Source organism: Sorex araneus, chromosome 1 (assembly GCF_027595985.1).
Source record: "Sorex araneus isolate mSorAra2 chromosome 1, mSorAra2.pri, whole genome shotgun sequence".
In the NCBI taxonomy this organism is placed as follows: domain Eukaryota; kingdom Metazoa; phylum Chordata; class Mammalia; order Eulipotyphla; family Soricidae; genus Sorex; species Sorex araneus.
In genome coordinates this window covers 125,990,937-126,006,006 of record NC_073302.1, presented here as the reverse complement: position 1 = coordinate 126,006,006, position 15,070 = coordinate 125,990,937, and the positions used below count along the sequence as shown (strand labels likewise).

General features: G+C 38.5%; 1 protein-coding gene across 1 annotated transcript in view; it reads left to right on the top strand.

The window, feature by feature from the left end:
- The window catches only part of FYB1 (FYN binding protein 1), a 94,160-nt gene that overhangs the window by 46,439 nt on the left and 32,651 nt on the right, over positions 1 to 15,070 (top strand). The window contains exons 3-6 of the mRNA XM_055143206.1: positions 6,607 to 6,653; positions 9,831 to 9,850; positions 10,262 to 10,293; positions 11,468 to 11,588. Of these exons, the coding sequence (XP_054999181.1) occupies positions 6,607 to 6,653; positions 9,831 to 9,850; positions 10,262 to 10,293; positions 11,468 to 11,588 (220 nt within the window). The remainder of the gene's footprint in view (positions 1 to 6,606; positions 6,654 to 9,830; positions 9,851 to 10,261; positions 10,294 to 11,467; positions 11,589 to 15,070) is intronic.

Here is a 15,070-nt window from a genome sequence, read left to right as displayed (position 1 = left end):
GGATGATGTTCCATCCACTGAGAAGAAAAAGTTGCAGTTGAACAGGTTTGAAGGTAGATAGGAGCAAAGACTATATTCAGCCTGAGGTGTCTCTTAACTATCCAAGCAGAGATGCTGAAGAGGTAATTTATTGAGTATAAAAGGTGAAGAACAGAAGAGACAGTCCTGGATTAAAAAAATATAAATTTGAAGGCCAGAGGTACAAATTAAGCCACAGTGGTCATGCTTTCTGTGTATAAGGCCCTGGATTCAATACCCAGCACCACATACACAAAAATAATGTATGCAATATATATTACATATGACAAACAATAGCACTGTAGCACTCTTGTCCCGTTTTCATTGATTTGCTCGGGCAGGCACCAGTAACGTCTCCATTGTGAGACTTCTCGTTACTGTTTTTGGCATATCGAATATGCCACGGGTAGCTTGCCAAGCTCTGCCGTGTAGGCGGGATACTCTTCGTAGTTTGTCGGGCTCTTCAAGAGGGACGAAGGAATCAAACCTGGGTCAGCCGCATGCAAGGCAAATGGCCTACCCACTTTGCTATCACTCCAGTTCATAATATATGCATGAATCTCAAATATATAAAAATATATAGACATCTCTGAGATGAGTCTGAGAGAGTCTCTTGCCTGCGTGCCTGGCTGTTTTCCCCCAGGGTCCCTCGGAGGGGATGGGCTCCAGCTTCCCTCCTCACCTCGAGCAGAGCTCTCGGCAGCCAAAGACCACCAGAACCTAGCTACAGCCATGCTCGAGGCCCCCTCTCCACACGTTCGGACAGGCCTCACGCATAAAGGTACCGGCAGAGGAACCCAGGTGTGTGTAATCCCATCAACGGCCAACATCCAGAGACTTAAAAGCGAGCTCCCAGAAGATATCTTGTAGCCTACTTCTCCCTCTGGGAGAAACTGGCAAGCTTCTGAGAGTTTCCTGCCCACATGGGACAGCCTTGCAAGCTTCCCATGGTGCATTCGTATGCTAAATCCAGTAACAAGCTGGATCCCATTCCCCTGACCCTGAAAGAGCCCCCAGTGCAACATCATTGGGAGTGCCGAGTCGAGAGAGACTTCTAAGATCTCAGGGAAAGGATAAATTGAGAGGTTACTGAGCCCGCCCGAGAAATCGACGATTAATGGGGATTTCGCGATTCGTGATATAGACATATATAACATATATGATGTATAATACATTTAGGTGTATTATTATTTATTATTATCATAATAATATGATGCATATGTCTATATATTTTTATATATTTGAGTCATATGCATATATATGCCACACTTGAAGGCTGATTAAGATAACCATGGGGGTGAGAATACCTAGAGAAGAGCCTATCCTGAAGCGAGTGGACACTGCTCAGCCCTGGGAGGAGACAAATCAGCCATGGTGACTAGAAAGGCACCAAGAGTAGGGAATACCAAGAGTGTGATGTCTGTCGGGCAGGTAAAGAGAGACTTCCCAAGAGGAGGTAGGAGATGGCATTGAAGCAAGGAGCAAGAGTGAAGAGTGGGGAAACGAGTGTGGGGAAAGTTTGGGGAATGCTGGGGAGATGTGTCTCACTGAAACAGCCCGAACAGAGCATCAACGGTAAAGACTTTTTTAAATTAATTAATTAATTAATTTCACTTTTTGGGTCACACCCAGCAACGCTCAGGGGTTACTCCTGGCTCTGCACTCAGGAATTACTCCTGGCAGTGCTTGAGGAACCGTATGGGATGCTGGGAATCAAACTCAGGTCAGCCATGTGCAAGGCAAAAGCCCTACCCGCTGTGCTATCGCTCCGGCCCCATGAACGGTCAAGACTTTTAAAGACAGGATTCAGACAGCACTTTTTCCTCAAGGTATTAGATTGTTTGTTAATTGTGGTTTAGTTAACAATAGTGTTGACATTTATGGTTTTAATGTACACAATTACACACCTCCACATCAGCAAAGTGCCCAAGACCTTCCACCCATGTTATGATCTTCTAATCTGCCTCTTCACTCCTCTGAGCTCCTTACCTCAGCCCCATTTGGTAATCTGAGTTTTGTAGTCACGGCCAAGTCATTGTCCAATACTGTCTCTTCCAGTTTATTTCTGTATGTACCACAGGTGAGTGAGATCATCCAACATCTAACATCTGTCCTTCTTCCCATGACTTATTTTGCTTTACGTGATACCCACTAGCCCCATCCAAGTTGATAGTATTTTACAACAGAAAAGAGAAACAGGGAAGTTACTCCTGGTAAAAATGAAATCAAGACTTTTTTTTTCAGATGAAAGAAACAACAGTTTGTTTGTGGACTGGTGGAAATAATCCAGTAAGAGGAGGAAATAATTATGGTAGAGAGGAGAGAACTTTGGAAGCCAAGGATGAGAGCAACTGGGTTTTGAGCTCAGAAGAAACACTGGATTCCCGAGAGAGTAAATCACTGATAAGGTTTATAGTTCTTTCTGGGGTATAGAGTCCTTGCAGCCAGTTATGCCTGCTTCCCGGAAGTTCCTTGTAATTGTGTTATTCCAATCAGGATGTGTTAGGAATGGACAATATTGAAAACTGGATGAAATTAGAAATTATAAAGATATATTTTTAAATAAAGCAATTAAGATCAATGGTTTATGTAGTATTTTTAAATTGTATTGTTTCCCCACCTAGTGGTGAAAAATCAGCAAGTTACATTTTCAGCTCCTTAGACATCCAAAGAGGTCAAAAGAACATGCTTTTCACAGTGGTATTCAAATCAACATCTTTAGTGACACACATTCCTTGGAACCATTTTTTAAAATTCTCTATCATTTTAATATGATATCTAAATCTTCTAAATATGGAAAGCAGAACCAAGGACTTTGGTATACTAAACACATGTGATTATTAATAGTAATCAGACAGGAAAAGTGAAATCATGAGAGATAATAAATAATGAGAAGTGACTAAGGTTGGAAAAGGGAAAGATTAAACAGTTCTAACCCTGAGGTCATTCCGAGTGTAAGAGTTTGGGCTCTACAATTAAAGGAAAAGTAAGAGTTTACCATTGGAACATTTATATCAACTAGAAATGCTTAAAATAATTTCTGGAATTTGGAACTTAGATCAATTGTACACAAGCAGATATTCATACCTACCTCCATTTGGGAAACGCTGGCTAACACAAGTCCTAGTTTCAAAGTTCCTCATGTGTTAACTATAGGAAAGCATGTTCTGGAGAGAAGTTCACAGGATTCCATTCTCAGTGATAGTAGGTATAGAACAAAATTTTATATCACCTAGATTTCCTCCTTCTTTAAAAAGAACCCTAAACATGAAAAGCTGGTTATGAATAATAAATACAGTATAACATTCAGCAGCTTTACATATTTAAAGTTGGAAACTAGAACTCTAATAGCTTTCTAAAAATAACAATTGGGACCGTCGAGATAGTACTGTGGGTAAGGTACACGCCTTGCAACCAGCTGATTGGAGTTTAATCCTTAACATTGCATATGGTTTCCTGAGCACCACCAAGAATGATCCCTGCATGCAGAGTCAGGAGTAAGTCCTGAACACCACTGGGTGTGGCCCAAAATCCAAAAACTAAAATAAAAATGTAAATGATAGTCATATTAAATTAACTTCCCTTTTCCTCTTGAGTTATACACATTCCATGCATTCCTCTTGATTTATACCAGGAAAAACAAAAGACCTTTTTAAATAGCTATTACTCTAACAACTAAGATGTCTTCTTTTCTTCTGTACCTGTTCCCTCTGTTTGGCTTTCTGTGATTTGAGTTGTAACTAAGTTCATTGTCTTTTTAACTTCTTTGCAAGACTTTTCTCAATCTAGAACTGATTTTTTTCAGTAATTAACCATAGTTTGTCTGTGCTCCCGACATTCACCTTTATTTTTCCACATCTTCTTTTCCTTTTATTCCTCACAACCATTTCTATTTTTACTACTTCACATTTATTGAATGCTTTAACGTTGTATATATTGTTATTACTGTTATTATCAGTTCAAACCCATATAGGATAAGCAAGATTTGTGTGGGCCCCTGAATCATTGCATGCATGCCAACAGGTAATAAATGGCTTGCATGAATGTGCTGGCACATACATATGCTCCGCAGATATCCATCATTTGGTGAGGATTTGTTATTCATGCAGTAATGCAGGAAATAAACTGCAAATTCAGTCATCTGACTTCACATTCTTTTTCCCAAAACCATTCACTTTAGCAATATAATTTTATTTGTTTTCTTAATATTACTAAGCTGTCATTAAATCATATACATGACAAAAATTATTTTCATGGCTTTCTTAAAATGACAATAATACATTAACTAGCAAATTAATAGTATCAAAAGAAACCTGAAAGCAATTATTATATAATTTTTCAAATTCAGAGCAATCACTTTAGTGGGGTGGAGTGATAGTACAGTGATAGTATAGGGTGCTTGCCTTGCACACTGCCAACACGAGTCCGACGCCTGGCATCACATAACATCCCTCAAGCCCTGCCACGACTGTCCCTAAATGCAGAGACAGAATTCCTGGGGACCACCAAGTATGCCCCCCTCCACACACACACACAAAAACCCCAAAACAAAACAAAACCAAAACAGAACCATCAATTTAATGATTTTAAAGTAAGGAACAAGTCAGCTCAGTGAGTTTAAATGGGTTTCCTCACTTTGACTGGGGAAAATAAAATTATCTTGGTTATTTTTTTCTGGTATTTTTCTTGGCAGGGTGAGAGGATGGGCCAAACCTCACAATACTCCTGACTCTGCATTTAGGAATTACTCCTGGTGGTGCTCCGGGGACCATAAGGGATGCCGGGGATCAAACCTAGACTAGCATGTGCAAGGCAAGAGCCCTGCCCGCTGTATTCTTCCTGGCCCTAGGAGAATTATCTTCTGGAGACTTTAGAACAGTAAAAAGCCTTTGTTATTTATGAACAAGAATAGATTGAGCTGAGGAAGAAAACAGTGGGAGGCTTAGGGATGAAAAATAAACACAAAGGCATATTGTAAATAATATAACACAAAGAACAAATATATTAAAAGAGTAAAAATTTTCAAGAAGGGGCTGGAGAGAGAATACAGGGGTTCAGGTGCTTTCTTTGCCTGATCCTCATCCCAATTTCATCCCTGTACCAGCAGGAGTGATTTCTGAGCAATGAATGAGGAGTAAGCACTGACGACTGTGGCCCAAAAACAATAACAAAAAATTTTAGGAGTAAAATTATCAATATTTCAACTTGTATTCAGATCACAGGTAGAAAAAACTTTGATAGGATGATGGCTAGGATGGGTGTCAGTGCAGATAAGATTGGGGGCTAAAGAAAAGTATTTTATTAAGAGAATTTATATATAACAACTATTGATTTATCAATGAAATAAGGGAAAGGTGCAAGAGCGGGCCAACTGAAAAAAATTATAATGAGATTGTAGATTAGTGTTGAGGATATTGTTGATGGAATGCCAATTATTTGTAATATCCACATTTGATAAAATGGCAATTCTCTCCCTTCGCAATCAACCTGAGAACATAAATGGGAAATAGAAATCATTCTGTAAGTTATTAGGGGGAATTTGGGGTCTCAATTACCAATGCTTTTTAAGAAGCATGGAAATGATTGGAATGAAGTAGTGTGGAGTCCAAGTCACGAGTGATGGAAGTAAAGTCAGCTGGAGAACGTCTGGAAAAAAAAAGGATGGAGTCAATCTTTGACTCCGTCTCTTTGATAACAACAATCATTGAATCAATAGAATGCCTTAAGAATCCCAGCATTGAATTAGTTACTGCCACTTTATTGGGAAACTTACCACTGCCCTGACACAAAAATGCCATTGCCTTTGCAGGACTCAAGTTCTTCAGTTCTCCACATGTTTGCAGTAGCAGCATAAAAATAAGGCATTAAATCTGAGAAGAAATGAAAGAAAATAGGCATTCAAAATCTGATCCTGTAAAGAAACTATGGTACATCAGCATGATGGAATACTACATAGCTATTAAGAAAAATGAAGTCATAAAATTTGTTTATAAATAGATGGACATGATAAGTATCATGCTGAATGAAATGAGTCAGAGGTAGAGGGATTGACAGAATGATTGCACTTATTTGCAGGATATTAAAAAAACATGGTATGAAAATAATTTCCAAAGACAATAATTCCCAGTAGAGGGCCAGGAAGACTGGTCCATAGCAGGAAGGTTGTCACAAGTTATGCAATTAGGACAGAGAAAGACACTAGTAGTTGGAAAAGATCACTCTGGACAAGAACTAGGTCCTGAAAGTGGATAAAGTGATATGCATGATATCCTTTCAGTGACAATATTGCAAACCACAGTGCCTAAAAGGGAAAAAATTAAAGAAAAGTGTCTACCAAGAGGCAGGCTGAAAGGACCAGAGGGAAACTAGGGACACTGGTGGTGGTGGGAAGTGTACACTGGTGAAGGGACAGGTGTCAGAACATTGAATCACTGAAACCCAATCATGAACAACTTTGTAACTGTATCTCACAGTGATTCAATTTTTAAAAAGCATATATATTTTTTTAAATCCTGACCCTGTTCTTTTCTATTTTACCTTGAAATGTGGATATCTACTGATTCTCTAACTTTTCCTTTCTTTTTTCAGAAGTCCTGTAAATGAAGAAAATCAAGATGCCATCATGCACTCAGATGGTAAGGGGCAAAAATATTTTCAATTGTTCTGTGATACCATACACGGAAGTTTGAATTAATTATATTCTTAGGACAGTGGGTCATTATCATCAGCATAAGTCTATATAGGACTTGTATTACTTGTTTATTCCCTTTTGTCTTTATGACCTGCTCCTTTTCCTCTTCTTACTGAAACAATATTTTAAAGTATTGAAAGTGTAGATGTCTATATTTTCTTCAAATACAATAGTATATGTATGAACACATTTCAATTTACATGCTTCTAGCTTTCTTTGATCTTATCTTTATTCAGCACGGTAATTTGGGGGGAGATCCATGCTCTGTGTATATTTAATTTGTGCTGGTAATTTGCACGGAAATCAGTCTCTGGTATGCATTTGATGCATAGACATTTTCTCTCCAAATCACTGCTACCATAAGTAGTACTGCAACACACAAATGCTTTCTTGTATATAACCCCACGTGGACCTCCGATATATTGAAATAACCAGCAGTAGATGGATACTTGTAAGCTCTGAAATAATTTTTGGCCTGTGTAGGGGGGGAGCAGTCTATTTGAGCTATCTATATCCCTATCACCGTCAGCAGGGACAAGAAGATTCCAAGATGTCCACATTTCATGAACAGAGAGCATTTTTTTCAGTGTTTCTAGTCTGACATGTATAAAAATAATACCTAATTTTAATTTTCTTATCTACTATTGAATTTTAGAACTGTTTACTAGATTTGTGGTTTCTTCTTCAGTATACCACCCATGCATATACTTTGAGCAGTTTTCCTTGGGGGTGATATATATTTCTAATTGACTTGCAGGAGTCCTTTATAGGTAGACATTATCAATTCCACAACAGATGTAAACATTACAAATACCTTCTCTCGTTCTATTTTTTTAACTATTGATTTAAACTATGCTGTTATTGGTGAACATATACTTATATAGTCAAATTAATTAAAATTTAATTTTATATCTCTGCTCTAAAAATTTTTTTAATTGAATTACCATGAGATACACAGTCACAAAGTTATTCATGATTGGGTTTTCAGTCATGCTGTGTCCCAATACCCGTCCCTCCACTAATTGTACGTTTTCTACCACCTGTGTCTCCAGTTTCCCTCCCACCACCCCCACCCCACCCCACCTGTCCACCAGTCTATTTCTATGGTAGGCAGTTTTCTTCTTCCTCTCTCTCTCTCTCTCTCTCTCTCTCTCTCTCTCTCTCTCTCTCTCTCTCTCTCTCTCTCTCTCTCTCTCTGGCATTATGGTTTGCAATACAAATACTGAGGGGCTTTCTTTTAATTTTTTTTTTTTTGCTTTTTGGGTCACACCCGGCGATGCACAGGGGTCACTCCTGGCTCATGCACTCAGGAATCACCCCTGGCGGTGCTCAGGGGACCATATGGGATGCTGGGATTCGAACCCGGGTCGGCCGTGTGCAAGGCAAACACCCTACCCGCTGTGCTATCACTCCAGCCCCTCTTTTAAATTTTTTAAAGAAGCTTTATCCCTAGAAGACAAAGCATCCCATGTTTTTTCTTTATTCTTCAATTTTAAGATTTCTATAAATGGTCTTTTTCCCTATGAACTTTATCCCTGTATTCAGTTTTTATTTACTCTCTTTGCAGATCATTAATGAGGAGTTAGTAGAAATCCTATTTTATAGCCCCAATTAAGGATTCAGCTTTCTTATTACCATATTCTCAATAAGCTATTTTCTCTTATTAATTTGTGTACCACCTTTACACTCTGCAACTCTATGTATATCTATGTGTACTCATTATATGTATCTATGTAAATTTAACTTTTAATCCTAAAATATATTCCATTAGTCTATTTTTCTAGTACCTGAATCACACCTTTTATTAATTTTTATTCATATCTTTATCTTAATATTTGATAATTAGTTGATATTGCTAAACACTTAAGCAGTAAAATACTTTATTCTGATTAATTTGATTTGATTCATGAAAAAAACCCTTTGGAACAAATAACAAATGAAAGGTATGAAATAGTTGTAGTGTTCCTTTTATTTTTTTCAGATTTTATTAAGGTACCATGATTTACAATATTGTTAATAATAGTGGTTCATGACTACAATGTTCTAATTTTACACCCACTCTTAGAGTGTCAATATCCCTCCACCAATGTCCTCTCTCATCTATCTACTACTCTACCTCTTGGTAAACCCAGTTCTGTCGGTTAACTTTTAGGTTCTGTTGCTTTCGGCCATTCTCTATTTCCTTGGTATGTTTCTTTTTTAATTTTTAAGTTTTTAGACTTTTTAGCTTTTTACCTTACAATACTATTACCAATGGTTCCTCATGGGCAGAATTCCAATACCAAACCTTACCATGTTTCTTTATTTTCTACAAATGAAAGAATTCATTCTATCTTTGTCCCTCTCCTTCTAACTGACTTCTTTCTGCTTGATACCCTCTAGTTCTAGATACATCGCAGGGAACTGCATGGTTCCAATTTTTCTTATAACTGAATAGCAGCATTCCATTGTGCACATATACCACAACTTCTTCATCCAGTTATAAGTTCTTGGGCCCTTGGAGTGTTCCCAGATAAAAGCTAATGTGAACTATCCTGATGTGAGCACATATGTCTTCAAAATAGTATTTTGGATTAGATGTAAAAAAGTGGAATTGCTAGGTCATATGGGAGCTTAACTCTTAGTTTTTTGTGGTGTCCATTTTGTTTTCCAAAATGATTGAGCCATTTAACATTCCCACCAGCAGTGGATGAGCATTCCTTTTTCCCTAGATCTGCACTAACACTGGTTGTTTTTATTTTTTTTTTGTGATGTCTGACCATCTCACTGGTGTGAGGTGATAGCTAATTGATGTTTTCCACAGTGTTGAAGCAGTTCAACCATAGCTAGTTGACACAAAGAAATTTTCTAGTATCTTTGTTCTATCCAAACCCACTGAACCAAATGTACATGTCTTTCATTGCAGGACTAAAAGTGTCTTCATTAATTTTGGGATTTTATAAAATTCAGTGAAATTATAGCTGTTATAAGTATTGAAAAGAATCTATATATATACATTTTATATATCTTTCTTTAATAAGGTATGTTATTATGAACTGCTTTAATATTATATGTGATTATTTGTATCATAGTGCTTCTTAAATATAATACCTTTAATTTTTTTCTTTTTTTAACCCTTCAGGTGCTGGAAATATAGATGAGGTTAGATTTTCTTTCTTCTTATATGTATTGCTGTGACAAAACATTTAGTAGTTATGATTGCATTTTAATAGTATAAATAAAATTTAAATTAGTATGAGTAATTATGACGTTTTCTTAAAATTTATTTTGTCTAAAATATTTGAAGCATTAAATGCTCATTATTATACTGATTCATAGCAATATCACAGAACTTAATTCTGGCTACACATCTGGATTGTATGAAAAGATATAAAATGAGATGTTGTGGGTTCACCTTCTCAGGCTGTTTCTTAAAGGGAAAACATTTTTTAAAAGCCAAATTTACACATACTTAAATTTAAATTTGCTTCGCTAAGTATTTGATTAATGTGATATGCCTCTAATGCCTTTTTGAGTAATTAAAATTCATCATTATTCATGCTTTATCAACAGGAAGAGAGTGAAGGAGAAACCTATGAAGACATGTATGTGTTATGCTTTTCATCTTATTTCCCTCTAAGTAAATTGTAATATTTCATTATGTGGGAAAGCTCATATACAACATGGGAAATTTCAGCTGACTGACATTTAATGATCATTGTATTTCAGTGGAAAGAATTAGATATTCTTTACTCCTTTAAAATTTTTTATAGAGAACTCTCAGAAATCTATCAGTAAAGATTTGAGAGAAATATAGTCTACTAGGAGTCACAGGCAAGAATCGAGAGCCAAGATGCTGTGTTTTCCTTTAGGTGTGTTGTTAGATAACTGCATTAACTTATTTATAACTTCCTCCTCTGAGCAGTGCTTCCCTCTCTCAGTGCTATGAGAAATAATTTATCACGGCACCAGATGCCAAAGTAACAGAAGAAGATATGCCAGAGGCACTCTAAAATGATTTTTTTGGTAGCCCAGGACCAAGACATTTCTTGAAAAATATGTTTCTTATGATGACTTCAAATATCTACATTTTTTTTTCTTTTTGGGTCAGACCCAGCGTCGCTCAGGGGTTACTCCTGGCTTTGCACTCAGGAATTGCTCCTGGCAGTGCTTGGGGGACCATATGGGATGCCGGGGATCGAACCGGGTGGGCCTCATGCAAGGCAAACGCCTTACCCGCTGTGCTATCGCTCCGGCCCCCTAAATATCTACATTTTTTTATATGAATCAATGAATGAATCAAAAATTTTTTCTATGAGGATACGAATCCCACTCAGGCTGATATGAGTAGGAACAGTGTAAACAGTGACTTCCATTTGCTGCCATAGTAGGAAAAGGAGTGGGCTGACACATAAATACGTTAAGCCACATGCCTGGCATGCAGCTGTGTCCATGTCCACTATAACATCAGCCTAGTTGATGAAGAATCACCTGGAGTAGTCCCCAGGGGACTAAGTAAGCTAGTCACAACCCCATTTCCCCGTCCCCACCCCCATGCCCCAAAAAAGTACTAGGAAGAAGAAGCAGAATTATTATTAGAAGGTATCTTCAGTTATATGTTTGCTAATGGTTTGAGTAACACTTACATATACAGCTATTTTGACAACCCTTGGCCTTTTACTAACATCTTGACTTCAGACACTCTCCTATTGTGGGTAGAAACCTCTCTGGATAATGAAAACATTAACACTTGCAAATGCTGAACAATTTTATTCACAGAGAAGCAACGAGAGAACGAGAGAAGAAAAGAGAGAAGGAGGAAAAGAAGAGACTAGAACTGGAGAAAAAGGAACAGAAAGAGAGAGAAAAGAAAGAACAAGAGATTAGGAAGAAGTTTAAAGTAAGATCTTTCTTGCTGATGGCTTTATTTTTTTGGAAAAAAAAAAAAAAGAACTTTAGGGCTGGGGCGATAGCACAGCAGGTAGGGCGGGCATTTGCCTTGCACACTGCTGACCCGGGTTCCATTCCCAGCATCCCATATGGTCCCCCAAGCACCACCGGGAGTAACCCGTGTGCATCACCAGGTGTGACCGAAAAAGTGGGGAAAAAAAAAAAAAAACAAAGAAAAGAAGAAGAAGAAGAACTTTATAACACACACACACACACACACACACACACACACAGAGTAGCACTGTCGTCTGTCCTGTTATTCATCTATTTGCTCGACCAGGCACCAGTAACATTTCCATTGTGAGACTTGTTACTGTTTTTGGCATATCGAATACGCCACGGGTAGCTTGTCAGGCTCTGCCATGCGGGTGGGATACTCTTGGTAGCTTGCCGGGCTCTCCGAGAGGGACGATGGAATCAAACCTGGGTCGGCCGCATGCAAGGCAAATGCCTTACCCTCTGTGCTATCGCTCCAGTTCAATACACACACACTGGGGGAACTATTTTGAAATTATGCATTATTTGGTTTAGTTATTGTTTTCTATACAAGTGCCACCTTTCAAAACAGCAGTTTTTTTCCTAATGTATTTTCATATCCTTGCATAAAAATCATAATACAATATGAGTCTGGAGCAAAAGTACAGCTGATAGGGCATTTACACAGGCCAAGTCAGGTTTGATCCCACTAGCACCCCATATGCTCCTCCAAGCCCCGCCCCGAGTGATCCCTGAGAGCAGAGCCAGGAGTAAACCCTGAGTACCGGTGGGTGTAGCCCCAAAACAATATATTTATTGTTTTTTTAGCTAGTGGCTGCTCAGAATATCACATGTTGATTGAATGAGTGAATATTTACTTACTCAAACTCATCTTGGATCCCTCCATTGCATATTTTTCCTCCATTACATATTTTCATATTTTCCTACTTAAACTGAGTTTAGGACCACACACATGGATCTAACTGTGGCATGTATGATAGGGTAAAAAAGACACAAATGCCTACAGGTAAACTTTATCTGTCTGAAATAAAGTTTCTTTAAACTACTATAATTACTGGCATCTTACGTGTTTACCTTTATTTTAGACCTACCTATATTTTGACTTCCTTCTTTTCTTTTTAAAATTATTTTTTACTGAATCACTGTGAGTTATGCATTTGCAAAGTTATTCACAATTGAATTTCAGTCATACAATGTTCCAACACCCAACCCTTGACAAGTGCACACATCCCATCACCAGTGTTCCCGGTTTCCCTCCAACCCTCCCTCAGATTTTGACATCTGATTCCTGCTGTTTCTTATTGCCCTTGGTCTATCTGAATTTTTTTTAACCTCAGTCTTCTTTGGACTCTGATTTTGTATCTCTATAGTGACTTATTGCTACCACTGCACTTGCAGGCTATGCTCTTAGCTGCACCACTTTGCAAGGAAGAAGGGGCAGGAACACAGTAGCACTTGGGTTCTTCTTAGCTCTGTGCTCAGTAGTGCCCCCTGGCAGTGTTGGAGGACCATGCATCAGGGATGTCCGGCTCCATCTCTCTTGCCCTAGCTGCACCATCTTTATTTTATTATTATTATTATGGGGGTGGGGGGCTTTTTGGCTTTTTGGGTCACACCTGGCGATGCTCAGGGGTTAGTCCTGGCTTTACACTCAGGAATTACTCCTGGCAGTGCTCAGGGACCATATGGGATGCCAGGGATCAAATCCAGGTCAGCCATGTGCAAAGCAAATGTCCTCCCAGCTGTACTACTGCTCTGGCCCCTGCATCATCTTTAATGACCTGATTCTTCTAGTTTAGGTCTAGTATATCAGCTATATTTGGGTAATCATCTAAATTGTAAAATTATTCTTTATGTTAAAAAAAGGATTCATCTCAAAGTTATAAAATATTTCTTTCACCTGTAGAATTTAATATATGGATTAAATTATATAAATTTGATTTGTATATATATTTTTTGTTGAATCACCATGTGGAAAATTACAATGCTTTCAGGCTTAAGTCTCAGTTATACAATGCTGAAACAACCATCCCTTCACCAGTGCACATAGTCCACCACCAAAAGACCCCCAGTATACCTCCCATCCCCCCACCCACCCCTGCCTGTGTAACTGATAAATTTCACTTTACTTTCTCTTTACTTCAGTTACATTCAATATTTCAACAAAAAACTCACTATTATTGTTAGGAGTTCCCCACTAGAGTTAGACCTGCTGTGAAGCGATATGAGGTTTTGGATTTCTGTATTTTAGCAACTAAGTCCAGGGAAATTTCTTCCAGAAATTGGATCATTGCAAGCTTGTATCTCTCATTAATGGTCCTCATAATATGGCGGTCGCCACACCCTCCGCCCACTCCCGCATCAAGGAAAAGGCAAGAGAGAAAAACCTTTCCCCTCCTGGGCAAGCATGGGGCCACAGCTTAGTTCTCAGTCTGGAGACATTTCTGCAAGGAGCTGCCAGTATCAAAAGTGGTTTAGCCTCTGGAATCATGCTCGTGCAGCTGCGGTGAGGTGATACACATGCGGCCGCCGGGATCACATCTCAACAGAGATGATTTATATTTTTAAAAAATAGGTTCAACAACATGGTGAAGGAAAACAAAGATTAGATTCTCTGATGTGGGTTCAAATTCCAGTTGTACATCAATATTACAGCACTTGGGCTTTTCTGCACCTTATCTTCTTGAAAGTGAGAGTAAATGACATTATTAAAACTTTATTGTGGCGGCTGGAGCGATAGCATAGCAGGTAGGGTGTTTGCCTTGCACACGACCGACCCAGGTTCGATTCCCAGCATCCCACATTGTCCCCTGAGCACCGCCAGTAATTACTAAGTGCAGAGCTAAAAGTAACCCCCAAGCATTGCCGGGTGTGACCCAAAAAAAAAAAAAAAAAAAAAAAAACCAAAAAACTTTATTGTGGAATTAAGTAAAGTAGTATACATATGGCACCATATCTCTTAAGGGTTCTCATTAAGTTTATTAAAAATTTGTATGAGCAAAATTAGAAATTATTAAAATTTTACTCATAGAGTTTATAGGTACACTTTTGCTTTTCAAATGGAAATTTTAAAAAGCTAATTTATTGCATAATTATCTTAATTACACTTTTTTTGGTGGCGAATGAACTCCCAAGCAGTGCTCAAGCGGTCCAAGAGTCACTTCCAGTGATACCCAACCAACAGAACCCTTGGTCCAGTGTTAGGGCAGGGACACAGCGCTGCTCAGGCTTTGCTATGCCGTGGGTTACCCAGGTCACCTCAAGCTAGACTAGGGGGCCTTCAGTACCATACTCAGTAATGCTCTGGGAGCCATGTGGTACCAGGGATTGAACATGGCTCAGACATGCACCCAAACCCCTGAACTCTGGCCCTGGCCCCTTCATTTTTAATGGAGACTTGTTTTAATGTTGATGGATGGATGTGAAATAGTTCTT